General features: G+C 48.4%; 1 protein-coding gene across 1 annotated transcript in view; it reads right to left on the bottom strand.

The window, feature by feature from the left end:
* Positions 1–1773: 1773 nt before the first annotated feature.
* Positions 1774–12667, bottom strand: part of UBE2QL1 (ubiquitin conjugating enzyme E2 QL1) — a 39143-nt gene continuing 28249 nt past the window's right edge. Inside the window, exon 2 of the mRNA XM_084783517.1 lies at positions 1774–3111. Within this exon, the coding sequence (XP_084639643.1) occupies positions 2980–3111 (132 nt within the window). The 3' untranslated portion in view covers positions 1774–2979. The remainder of the gene's footprint in view (positions 3112–12667) is intronic.

The following is a 12667-nucleotide window of genomic DNA, read 5'->3' as shown; positions in this document are numbered from 1 at the left end:
CATCTCCCTAGCTGAAAAAATCACACTTCTTAAAGCAAATAATTGGTTTACTGCATAAATGTATATAAAACAAGACAAATGCCATACAAAATAAACTCTAGGTGCTAGAGAGAATGAAATAGCTGGGCATGGTGGCATATGCCTGTAACCCCAGCACTTGGGGAAGCAGAGGCAGGAGGATAACTGTGAGTTTGAGGTCAGCCTGGTCTACAAAACATGTCCAGGACAGCCAAAGATACACAGAGAAACCCTGTCTTGAAAAAAAAAAAACAGAACAAAATAAAACAGAGTAAAATAGAGTGTAACACCTTCCCACTTGGTGGCTGGCAATCACAGGGGCCAATGTGGTGACATCATGTCTCCTGGGCGTCCTCTGGTGTAGCCCACCATGGGCTGATCAGACAAAGCTCCTCATTCAGCCAATGGACACAGCTTCGCATGGACATCTTTTCTCCTGAAAGCGTTGGTCGGAACAGGAGATTGGCTCCCTAGATACCTGAGGAACCATTTGTGTCTGGAGTCCTTAAGGTCCCCAGCTGCAGGGCCGCCCTGATAGCTGACAGCCACAGGTACAAAGGCCAGTCAGTATTCAGGATGGAGAATTCCATACGCTTACTGCCATCTGAATTCTAGACACCACGAGCAAGCAAATCCCTTTTAGTATCTTGTCATTTTAGCCCAGCAGCTGTTTTGTGTGTCTCGGGGGAGTGGGGAGAGGGCAAGAAAGTGGTAAGAAGGCTGGGCATGTAGCTGAGCTGGTAGAGTGCTGGCCTAGGAACCATGAAGTTGTGCCCAAGTCTCAGTTCAGAATACACTGGGCAAAATGATGCACGTCTACACTTTTAGCACTCGGCAGTGGAGGCAGGAAAGATGAGGAGTTCAAGGCTAATCTCCTCACTGTATGTGATGGGACTGAAGCCAGCTAAGAACACATGAGATCCTGCCTCAAAAGAAGAGGTAAGAAGCCAAGTAACCATACTGGATATATCTGGTTGTCCTCCAGACACACTAGGAAGAGCCAATCCCTGTCCTTTGAGATGAGTTGTTTAATCTTTGAACAATGAGAAGCCATAACTGCCCAAGGACTTGCATGGAACCCGTGAAGATGCTGGCTCTGCCCTTCCTAGTTGGAAAACCAAAGTGACACCATTTGAGCATGGCCCAACCCACGCAGCCGTGCCTCCCGGAACCATTTTAGGAAACAGGTGTTTGCAAGAGTATGGCCTCCCAAGATCTGTCTCCTGACTGTAAAACGATGCTTCTGGCATGTGTGTTTCGGTGACTGTTGGTGTCTGAAACAGTAACACTTTAAATGCAGATGAATTCACTTCCACTGGGGCTGGAGAGTTGGTTCTGTGGTTAACAGCACTGAATTCTTTTCCAGGGGACCTGGGTTCCATTCTCAGCACCCACACAGTGGCTCATAACCTTCTGTGAGTCTGGTTTCAGGGGATTCGATGTCCTCTATTGGTTTCTGAAGGCACCAGGCATGCATGTACTACACAGACACACACGTATGCAGAACATCTATATTCATTAGAAAGGAAAGAAATAAAGGTAGGCAGGCAGAAGAAATAGAGAGAGAGGTGCAGAGAGAGAGAGAGAGAGGAGAGAAAGAGAGAGGAGAGAGAGAGAGAGAGAGAGAGAGAGAGAGAGAGAGAGAGAGAGAGAGAGAGAGAGAGAGAGAGAGAGAGAGAGAGAGAGAGAGAGAGAGAGAGATCCAGTGGAAAGCCAGACCACCAGACCACCATGACTGATTCACAAGGCTGGGTGTCAGGTATGCATGGTTTTATTTAAAATGTGTCCAATAAGATTTTCCACTTGGAATGAACATTTGACCTCTTTCTGCATGTTATCATAAACATCATCTCCTCATCTCATGGAGGTTTCTTAGAAAGTTCTAACAAAAGAGCAAAATGAAGGTGTGGGGAGATTAAATAACAGGAAATTCACACCACAGCGAGGGTGCTCTTGCCTCAACCTCAGGGACACACAAGTGACTAGTGGGTGAAGTAACAGACCGGGTCATGCAAGTCCTCCTTGTGTCACTTGGTGTCCTTTGGCAGTTCTGGTGTCTCCTGTCACTAGCACGGAAGACAAAAATGAGTCCAGTGACCTCAGCAAATGGGAAACTGTCTTTTGGTGGCTGAGAGGAGATGGACACGGATGCACTGGTGGAGCACTTCCTAATGTCTGAATAGAATTGTTCCCTCTGGCCATGTGCTGCTCTGAGCCCCAGGGAGGGGCACCTCATGTCCTGAACCCCCCCTGATGGCCGCAGCACCCCCTGCATCTCACCAAATGGCACTGACTTATCTGTGAACAGCAGCGCAGCACAGGATAAGCATGGGAGCACATTTTCATCAAGTGGGCAGTTGTAGTTTTCAGTCAGCACTAGAACCTGGCAATGTTGGATTTGGGGTTTCATGAGCCAAAGGTCATAGCATGAATGAGGATCTAAATGTCATCACAGCAGACCACAGGCCACAGAAAAGAAAGAGACGTCTCCAAGTTAGGCTGACCTGCCAGGAAGAGAGACAGATACAGAGAACAGCGAACAGGGGCTGGAGGGCCCAGTGGTGTGCAGTGCTCCTGGCTTGGGAACAGCGCCTTGTACGTGGACATGGAGTGGGCAGGGCACTGAATTCCCACTGGCTGCTCAGAGCTGCTGTCATGGAAAGAAGCTAAGGGCAATGCAACAGGTGGGAAGAGGGGGGCGGGCTTGGGAAACGCCATCATCTCTCGGACATTTGTTCTAAAGTGACTTAGAGACGGTCATTTATTATGGAAACACAATCCTGAGCAGTTTGCTCTTTCTCTCCGTAAACACGTCAGTTCATAAATAACTTAGGTGTGTCCTTTGCATTCAGGGCACAGTTCTGGCTGGAGTAGAAAAGGGTAGAAGATGCGCAGCGGTGGGAGGAGATGGCAGGGTGGAGTGTGGACGGGCGGCTCAAGCATCTGGGGTTCGTGCAGGCATCAGCCATCAGACACGGGCGGGGTGACCCAGCCGTACTTCTCATGTGTTTTCACCAGACTCTTAAAGGTTGCTTCGGCTTCCTTTCGGCTGAAGGACTTTTTTGACTTGCCGGCTTTTCTGCAGATCCGTCCCTGTGTTGAGATGGAGAGAGACTCAAGGTTAGAGGCTCAGCAGACGATCTGTCTCCTGATAGGGTTGCCAAAGGCACATAAGGTGGTAAGGCATTTCTGACATCTGAACCAGGATGCGTTGGCACAAGCAAGGGTGGGCACTCCTGGAACAGATGTGGGTGTTACGGCTTTGGTAGGCAGCCCATCGGGGAGCCAAGGGCTGGAAACCTTTTGGGGTGCAGGGCAGCCTTTGCTTTGTCTGAACTGGCTCGATTTGTGAGGCTGGGAGGCAGTGTTCCTGTATTTCTGAGATACAGTTGAAGGGTCCTTTTAGGAGAAGAGCATCAGTCCAGACAGAAGCAAACAGCTTTGTCACGGGGATGCTTCAAGTGTAATTCCCGGGTTTTCTTTGCTAGTCATAGAGAGAAGTGTGTGTGGTGTGTGTGTGTGTGTGTGTGTGTGTGTGTGTGTGTGTGTGTGTGTAGTATGTATTTACAATGCAATGAAAAACTAAGGTTTATTTTATTTTTTATTCTTTTTGTCCCTTTTTTTAATTAATTTATTCTTGTTACATCTCAGTGGTTATCCCATCCCTTGTATCCTCCCATTCTTCCCTCTCTCCCATTTTCCCCTTATTCCCCTCCCCTATGACTGTTCCTGAGGGGGATTTCCTCCCCCTGTATATGCTCATAGGGTATCAAGTCTCTTCTTGGTAGCCTGCTGTCCTTCCTCTGAGTGCCACCAGGTCTCCCCCTCCAGGGGACATGGTCAAAGGTGAGGCACCAGAGCACGTGAGAAAGTCATATCCCACTCTCCACTCTACTGTGGAGAATGTTCTGTCCATTGGCTAGATCTGGGTAGGGGTTTAAAGTTTTACGGCCTGTATTGTCCTTGGCTGGTACCTTAGTAAAAACTAAGGTTTAAAACACAAATGTAGGATTTATTTAGGAGCAATTACTGAATTCCTGTCATTCCTCGCATTATATACCTTGAGAGGCAGGTGGTGGTGGGGTCAGTGGTCAGAACTACCCCTTCAAATAGACTGTGTGTTCTGAAGGATGAAACCTGGATCCTACAGGGGACAAGAGGACCTGCGCCATCTTAAGGTGGCTGAGTCAACTCTGAGAAGAAGCGAGGTGTGTCCCACCACTGATACTGGGACAAGATGTTCGCATCTACAAAGTTCACTCTTGAAAACCACACAACCGAGTGACAAAAAGAATGTAAAAAACAAACAAACAAAAAAAGGCAAACCAAATCAAACCAAAACCCAAACAACCCTCTGAACATTTTCAGTAAGTTTATGCTTTCACATTGGGCTAAATGCAACAGCTATCCTCAGCCACACGCAGGGGGAAGGCTGAGAGGTGGACATGCCTGCTAGGCCATGAGAAAAGAGGCGTCACAATAGATATGAACATATATGTAAGAGCTACTGGAATTTGGGGTGGCGTTGGGTCCTTACTGGGTAGCCTGCTGTGGCTCTTAGTCTTTCAGCTTCTTAAGGGACAGCTCACCTGACCAAGCTCATGCGTTCCTGGGGTTAACTTCTCTCTTTGAGCAGCCATGCACAGATGGGGCCCAAAGAACCCCAAAGTCGTGGCTGCCTTCCATCAGCTAGCCGGCACCTGCATCTAGTTGCTCACTGCTTCCGTGGTTTCGCGGTAACTGACCACGGTAACTGAGTTTCCGGGAGACTACACTGATAACCACAGCGTGCCTGTGCTGGGCCTTGAACTGGAGTCAGTCCTCTATGCCACACCACAGCCCTGTTCCACATATGCAATGCCCAGGCTACGGGACCAGAGGCTGCCAGCTCGCAGCACCCCCACATGATAAGCCATGTGGGAAGCGCTGGACTGGGTTCTGAGTCTACGGCCAATGGATTCAGAGCTTGCACTTCCTGTCCAATGGGAGTCTTCTCAGTCACAAGGCAGAAACCCAGGGAGGAAGGCTCTGCACATCTCATGGCCCTCTGGCTTGCTTGGCTCTCTACTACCCAGGACACTTGACACCCTTTATAAAGGCTTCTTTCTAGTCGGAGCAAAGAGAGAAAGAGCATTTGAGGGGAGGAAGCAGCTGCCTGACGGCTGTGGTAATGCCCCCAAGCCTTGCCAGGGTGAGCCCCATACTTATTTATAGGGTTTCATACTTTTATGAAGGGTGATTATACTCGAAGGCAAGGGGCCATCAAGATTTAAAACTCACACAGCCCTGGCCGAGGTCATAGTCCAAAGCTTTGTCATCGGACGTAGCGGAAGTTGAGTTTATACATCCAGTGGGAGCAGGTAGCTTTGGCCGATGTGACTATTTTAACCATCTCTTTGATTCCTTCTCACGGTACTCACGACTGATAGTCTGACTGAGGATTCTGAATTAAAGAACCCAGACAAACAGGCTTGCAGTAATTTTGGAATGTTCTGTGGCTTTTGTCATGAACAAACTTGGGTCTATTCTTTGTGAAAGTCCCAAGTGTTACAAGATACAACCAACAAACCCCCGAGGAACAAGCGGCCCGTTGTTGTTTTTTTCCTCCCCCCCCTGGGGGGCAGGATCATGAACATAGAGTCCAGTGCGAAGTCCATTTGATAGCAGGGGAGAGGCTGCCAGGAGCCAGTAGCTCAGCGCCTTCTCCCCACTAAGCTAGACAGCGAGAGGCTCTTAGCTCTCAGCAATTCACAGGCGTGGATCCTTGCAGTGAGCACACACTGCCTGCCCTCTCTGGATTGACCACTTCAGTATTACACAGATCAACATTAGACTTCTGGAACGAGCACTTCCTTTTCCAGTTCTGTCAAGGGGCTAAGTTGTTGTTTTCCCCGGTGCGTCTGGCAACGCCTCGAGACAGGGAGAGGGGACCCCGCTCCCACTTGTCCTGTGGCCACTGCTGAGCATGCGTGGAAACTTCCAGATTCCATTAGCTGAGTGCTAAGACTCAGACTAAATCGGGCTGGCAACATTCCACGAATGGGGTCCCAGGCTGAGTTAGAGCACCCAGAATTTGTCTCTGCTCCCTAACAGAGGACAGGCTGTAATTCTGCTCCTCCCACTCCCACAGGCGCCACTTCCCTGCGGTCACAGACCACAGTACCTGGGTCTGTGAGCTCAAACAAACCCACCTTTTCCTTAAATTACTTTTGCCAGAACCTTTGTAGCAGCAACAAGAAAACTAACTAAGCACATGTTACAGACGCACCGAGACAAGAAACTGAGGCGGAAAGGCTGAGTGATGGTGGCGAAAGTGACACAGCAGAGGGCTGACTACTGTATTATTCTCGGAGCCCCTGTCTTCCCTGTCTGTCTCCATATAATAACCAATGTCCGTCCAGCCTCTGATATTTCCTTTAAATACCTCTCACTTCTTCTCAACTGTCTTTACTTGTATTTCATGAGGAAAGACCTAGGTGTGACACTCTTTCTGCTTCACTACCAGAGCTTGGTGTCTGTGACAACATTGATGCCCTCTCTTTCTCTGGAGCTACAGGCTGTTGATGTGGTACCATGGGAACATAGTATTTGCCTCCCCAACCTTTAAGGGCTCAGACCAACACTGACAAAGAGTGTTAACAAGAATACAGGAGCTGGGCTGGTACCTGCGGAACCAAACCGTGTGTGTGTGTGTGTGTGTGTGTGTGTGTGTGTGTGTGTGTGTTATTGTTTGGTCTGGTTTTGCCGCAGGCTTTAAAAATTACAGATGTAGTGTATATGTGTATGGGTGTAAAAATACAGATGTGGTGTGTGTGTGTAAAAACACAGATGTGGTGTGTGTGTGTGTAAAAATACAGATGTGGTGTGTGTGTATATAAAAATACAGAAGTGGTATGTGTAAAAATACAGATGTGGTGTGTGTGTGTAAAAATACAGATGTGGTGTGTGTGTGTAAAAATACAGATGTGGTGTGTGTGTGTAGAAATACAGATGTGGGGTGTGTGTAGAAATACAGATGTGGTGTGTGTGTGTAGAAATACAGATGTGGTGTGTGTGTGTAAAATTACAGATGTGGTGTGTATGCTTGTGTGAATGTGAATGCACATACATACATGTGCCTGTGTGGAGGCCAGAGGTCAAACTCAGGAATCACTCTTCAGGCATGATCCACCTCATGCTTTGACACATGACCTCTCACTTTATCTAGAACTCACTGGTTAGGCTAAGCTGCCTGGCTGGTGAGCCCCAGGCACCCTCCTCTCTTTGCCTCCCCAGTAGTGGGGTTGTAAGCATCCACCACCGCGTTTTTCTACCAGGATTCTGGGAGTCTAGTTCAGTGCCTTAGCAAATGCTTTACCTACTGAGAGCTCTGGCTTTGGGGGCAGGGCAGCCACATGACTAAACATAGAGACATCTCCATGTAGCCAATAGGCTAATAGGTGAATCCAAAGACTGGTCCTCTCTGACATTGCATGGTCTCTAGTGTCCCCACCAGCACAGTGACTTTCTCCTGTCACGTCACTATCATTTGCCCTGTGGCCTCATTCATTTAGTGTGTTTGGCATTGGGTTAAAAAAAAAAAAGAAAAATAAAAAATGATGCTGCCTTTGAGAGCTTTGGAGCCATCATGTAGACATGATGTGGGCGTAAGTGTGCTGTGGCCTTGTTGGCGTTGGTGATGGTTGAGGGAGGTAAGGCTGCTGTAGGTTACTCTGTACAGAGTAGGTTAAGCACACTAGGGTGTTCATTGTGACAGTGTACTTGTCCAGAGGACAGTCACTCCCAACTGATGCATGCTGTAGGGTCAAGCAGAGGGGCCTGGACCCATCCCTACTACTCAGCAGATGGCACATGGCTGTGTCCCTGCAGTGGGAACAGTGCTGGCTGCTGGGCTGCATCAGGTCCTGAACACCTTCCAGCCTACCTTAGGAAAGGGGCAGGGAAGGCAGGAGCTTGGAGAAGAGGTTTGAAGGTGCTTGTGTCCCCCAACGATCTGGATGGTGCTGGCGTTAGCTCTGAAATGTAGCCCCAAGTAAAGGCTCGAAGTAGATCGCTGTATTCTGAGAGCCATGGCCAGATGCTCTATGGGCTTAGACATGGAATCTTCTGTGGTGCACACATGTGTGTATGCTTACGCATGCACGCATGCACAGAGTGGGGGAGGAGCTGCAGAACCCAACCGATTGCAGTACTCCCTCCATATATGATGTTGGGCAACTTACATGTTCTCACTTTCATTGTCTGTAAAACAGGCATCGTGGCTATATTAGAAAATGCCCAGCTTCCAAAAGGACTGAGTATGCAAAGCAGCAAACGGGGTCTTACTGGCAAGTTATCGTGAGGTCCTCATTGGTTTGTCTCCATTTAAAAAGTCACACAAATTCTACCATTTAAAGTGAATATTATTATTTAGGTTTGTTGTTGTTTTCTTTGTTTGTTTGTTATAAAACTGCCTTTAAGCAGCCTGGGAGCACCACATTATCACATTTCTCAGCCCTTTGTCCATTGTAACTGTTTGGCATTAACACGTCAGTTCTGTATTGCTTACTTCCACAGGTTTTTACTTATAAATAACCCTTTTTGGTGTTTGTGTCCCCTTTGCCTGTGGGGTGTGAGTCTACATTATTGTCTCCAGAGTCCTCCTGTGGAGTTTCCGGGCTCCGGAACATTTTTCAGAGCCCCAATTAGGGTTGAGATTTACTTTCAGAACCTTTGCAAGCACGATTGTTAGTTTAAAGGAGCTACAAACCTTGTACTGCAGCACAGGTTCCATACCCAGGTAGCACTTGCCCAGCCTTCTTTTCTGTCACACTGCTCCCTGGGGAGACACATAAAGCTCACAGGCTCCTGGCTTCAAGAAAGCAGACACCACCGGGTGCCTGGAAACTTGAAAGGAGGCCCACCTGGGGTAGACTTTCTCTTAAGGTTGGAAATTCAAAGCAAATCCCAAGCAAAATGCATTTGTAAGTTTCCAAAAAGGGGCAGGCAAGACAAAACACAGAAAAGGTGTCTTCAAAGAAACCAAGTCACAGCAAAGGACACTAAATCCATAGGAAGGAGACCTTGCTGGGTGGGGTAAGGTGAGGCGTCAGATGGAAGGACTTGAAGCACACACAGCCTTCAGCATGACCTGAGTATGTATGCATGCATGTGTAAGTGCATGTATGTCATTCATATGAGTATCTACATTTGGGTAAATGCACGCACACACAGCTTGTCATATGTGAGCCTGTGTTAGTGTGTGTGCAAGTGTAATACCACAGTGGTGGCATTCAAACTGTGGGTGCAGGAGAAAGTTCCCTACAGGAATGTAACTACTGACTAGAGCCCAGCAGTGACCTCGAGGGCAGCTTCTCCCTGAACAGAGGGAACCCGCAGCCCCATGGAGCAGCCTGGAGGCCTGGTAGTTCTGTGGCTAGGCCTAGTCACTCTTTCTACTTGCAATCAACACTGGGGGGCCAGGAGGAAAGAGGCTGAGGAGCCTTAGCTGGCAGGAGGATGCCCTCGGAGCAGATGATCTGCTTTGGAATGCCAGGCGGGGGTTGTCTGAAGTGAAAAGCCCAGGGTGCTAACTTCCCTCATGCCGCTGTAGGGGATGGTCACAGATCCATAGTTACTGGCGATCAGCTGCTGTTCGCCTGTTTTCACACAGGCCACCACAACGACTTTACACGATCCTCAGGACTTGTGTGGAACCAGATACTCTATTCTGCGACTTGCCAAAGGCTACAGAAGAGCTGAGGCTACAGAGACAGAGGCCAGATATCCTGTGAGCCCTTGGCAAGACCTGGGAAAGACTATCATGGTCAGGCCCTGCAGAGGCCCAGGGTGCCTCAGGGTGGAGAAGCGCTTCTTGGAAAGGCTACAGGAAGATTTACTGAGCATGGTGAGCCACTTTTGGGGATCCGAGGTGTTCCAGTGACCACTGATACCACTCGGCCCACCCGCTCAGTTGTGGGTACCAGCACCTGGGATTCAGGTTCCTGTCTTCTCAGATGGGACTTTGTCAAACAGTTCCTGCCCATTGTGGCTCAGGATTCCTTTCATGACATAGACAGCCCATAACAGATTCACTTAACCTCCTCTGGCAGGATGCTCCAGACAGTTCATGTCCCAAGCATTCTGGGTAAGAATAATCACTTACATGTTTTCAGAGGAATAGAGTGACTGCTCTCCAAGCCAAGCAGCATGTGATCCCAGTGGGTGTACCGCATCAGGCCAGGAAGGGCACAAGGTTAGACAGCCCTGGGGGAGTGGTTCAGTGGGTTTGGGGTTTTAGCCAGATCAGCTACTGTCACAGGGCAGAGAAGGGTGAAGCCCTGGCAGAGGCAACACTGTGTCAGTCCAACGAGGCACATGTGAGCAGGGGGTTGGGGGAAGACTCAGCAAGGACAGGAGACCAGGACGGCTAAAGGAGAAAACAGATTTCCAGGTCTAGGTGCTAAATTGGTGCTGGTTGGGTCTGGGAGGTACATCAGAACTTCAGGCTGAAGGGGGAGAGATGGCTGACTGTGTTGGAGCTCTCAACAACAATAAAAAAATACAAACAATTACTGTGAAGAGGGTACACAGGTCAGGTGTGAGGAGGGAACGAGTCGTCCTTCCCTCTGTAGTGGAAGAAGCCACCACTCTCCCCTGTCCCAGTATCCTCCCTATGCCATGTGTGACAACAACCCCTGTAGGGTTGAACATCTGTATCAATATAATGAGCATCTGCTGTGGTCCATGGGAAGAGCAAGTGAGGACACACAGGTCAGACGGCCCCAAATCACCCACCGGGCCAGCTTCTAAGGTGCCTTGGATGTGTGAAGGGTTCTTTGAATATGAATTGTCTTCTGTAGCTCATGCATTTGAGTACCTGTCCCCACCTGGTGGAATGGGAAACAGGTTTAGTTGGAAGTAGCTTGCTGGGGTCAAACCCCGAAGGAAATAACTTGGCCCGCATTCTGGACCAAGGTCCGTCTCTGCTTCCTCCAAGGAGCCACTTCCCACGCCTTTCCTGCCATGGTGGACTACAAGCCAGGAGCTGGAACAAATCCTTATTCCCTGTAGTGGCTTCTTGTGCCAGGTATCTGACCATAGAGGCAAGAAATGTTTAACCATTGCGGATGACTTCTTGAGCTACGAAGCTTCAAAAATTGAGGACTCTCTTGCTTTTATTGTTTTAATAGTTGTTGCGTTTGGGGAAAATGTTTCTTTAACAGAAAGTGAAGGTTATACATGACCCATAAGGGGGCAGCCTAGAGTTCCCAAGGCCTGTTAAAGTAACTGTCATTTGAAGAGTGTCCTGTGACTGCAAGAGACACTGGGAAGGCAAGATGCAAGTTGGCAAGGCAAGTGAAGGCAAGCCAGACAACTGACTTAGTACAGGGAATAATGAATGAATGAATGAATGAATGAACGAATGAATGAATGCAATAGGCAGATTAAAAATCCCCCTGATGGGAGGATCATGGACCATTTTTGAAAAAATCTGCCTTTCTTTGGTGCAAGGTAATAGAGTAATTTTTTTTGTCTCTATGTGCATTGGTGTCTTGCCTGTATTCACGTTTGTGTGAGGGCACCACAAAGACATGATCCTCCAGAACTGGAGCTACAGACATTTATGAGCTGCCACGTGGGCCCTGGGAATTGAACCTGGGTCCTCTGGAAGAACAGCCAGTGCTCTTAACTGCTGAGCCATCTCTCCAGCCACAAGGGAACAATATCCTGATGCAAAGCCCCTCCACTCAACAGGAAACATTTCCTTACTAGAACCTTGAAGAGAAATCTTATGTGATCACAGATCTTCTAACCCAATCTCAAATATTTTCCCAGTTCTTAACACAATTTATGGACTCGGGTATACTCTTGATTTTGTGAAACCACCATTGGTTTTGCGCACATTCTGATGGTGTTAATCGAGTTACCTTTTAAAGTGAAAGGCACTTTGCTTAACGATGCCATAGATATTCCCCAGCCACTGGCAATGCCAAAGGCACACTTCACAGATTCTCACAAACACAGAACATCACTTCCCTCCCCAGCCTCAAGAAAGTTCTAGCAATTGTTGAGTCTGCATTGAAACAGATGGTATTTTGTTGAAGGAATCGAGCACAGAAAAAGCAACATTTTTGCTAAAAATGTGTGTGGTATCGGATGATCATTTTAAAATTGCTGTTTTTGAGAATCACTAGCACACTGCTGTTTGAGCAGTCACGTTCCGGGGGGGGGGGTCTATCAGAGCAATTTAACATGGCAGAGAGACAGCAAGACTTCAGGGAAGGTAGACACGGCCTCCCGTGCGCCAGGCACTGTTGTCAGGCTAGGACGGTCCTCATGATACAGGTGGGCTCAGTGGCCCTCAAACCTTCTACACACATGAAGTAACTGAGACACAGAAAGATTAGTGAGGTTCTTAAAGCTCAAAGCTCAGGGCACTCACAACAGGCTCTAACAACAACAACAAAAAATCTCTGGCTGTGAATCGTTCTCTGAAGCTCAAGGCCAGCTCAGCTCTCAGCAGCACAGAAAGAATGGTGACCCATAGGACAGAGAAGCAAGGAAGTGGCTCTCACTCCCTGCATACTTCCTGCCATGGCTTCTTGGTGACCCAAGGTGCTCCCTTCCCAGGGAGCTCTCTCCTGCCATTGGCAATCTTATTTTTTTA

The sequence above is a fragment of the Acomys minous genome, assembly GCF_964271855.1.
Source record: "Acomys minous genome assembly, chromosome: 5".
NCBI lineage: Eukaryota > Metazoa > Chordata > Mammalia > Rodentia > Muridae > Acomys > Acomys minous.
This window is presented reverse-complemented; position numbering and strand designations above follow the sequence as displayed.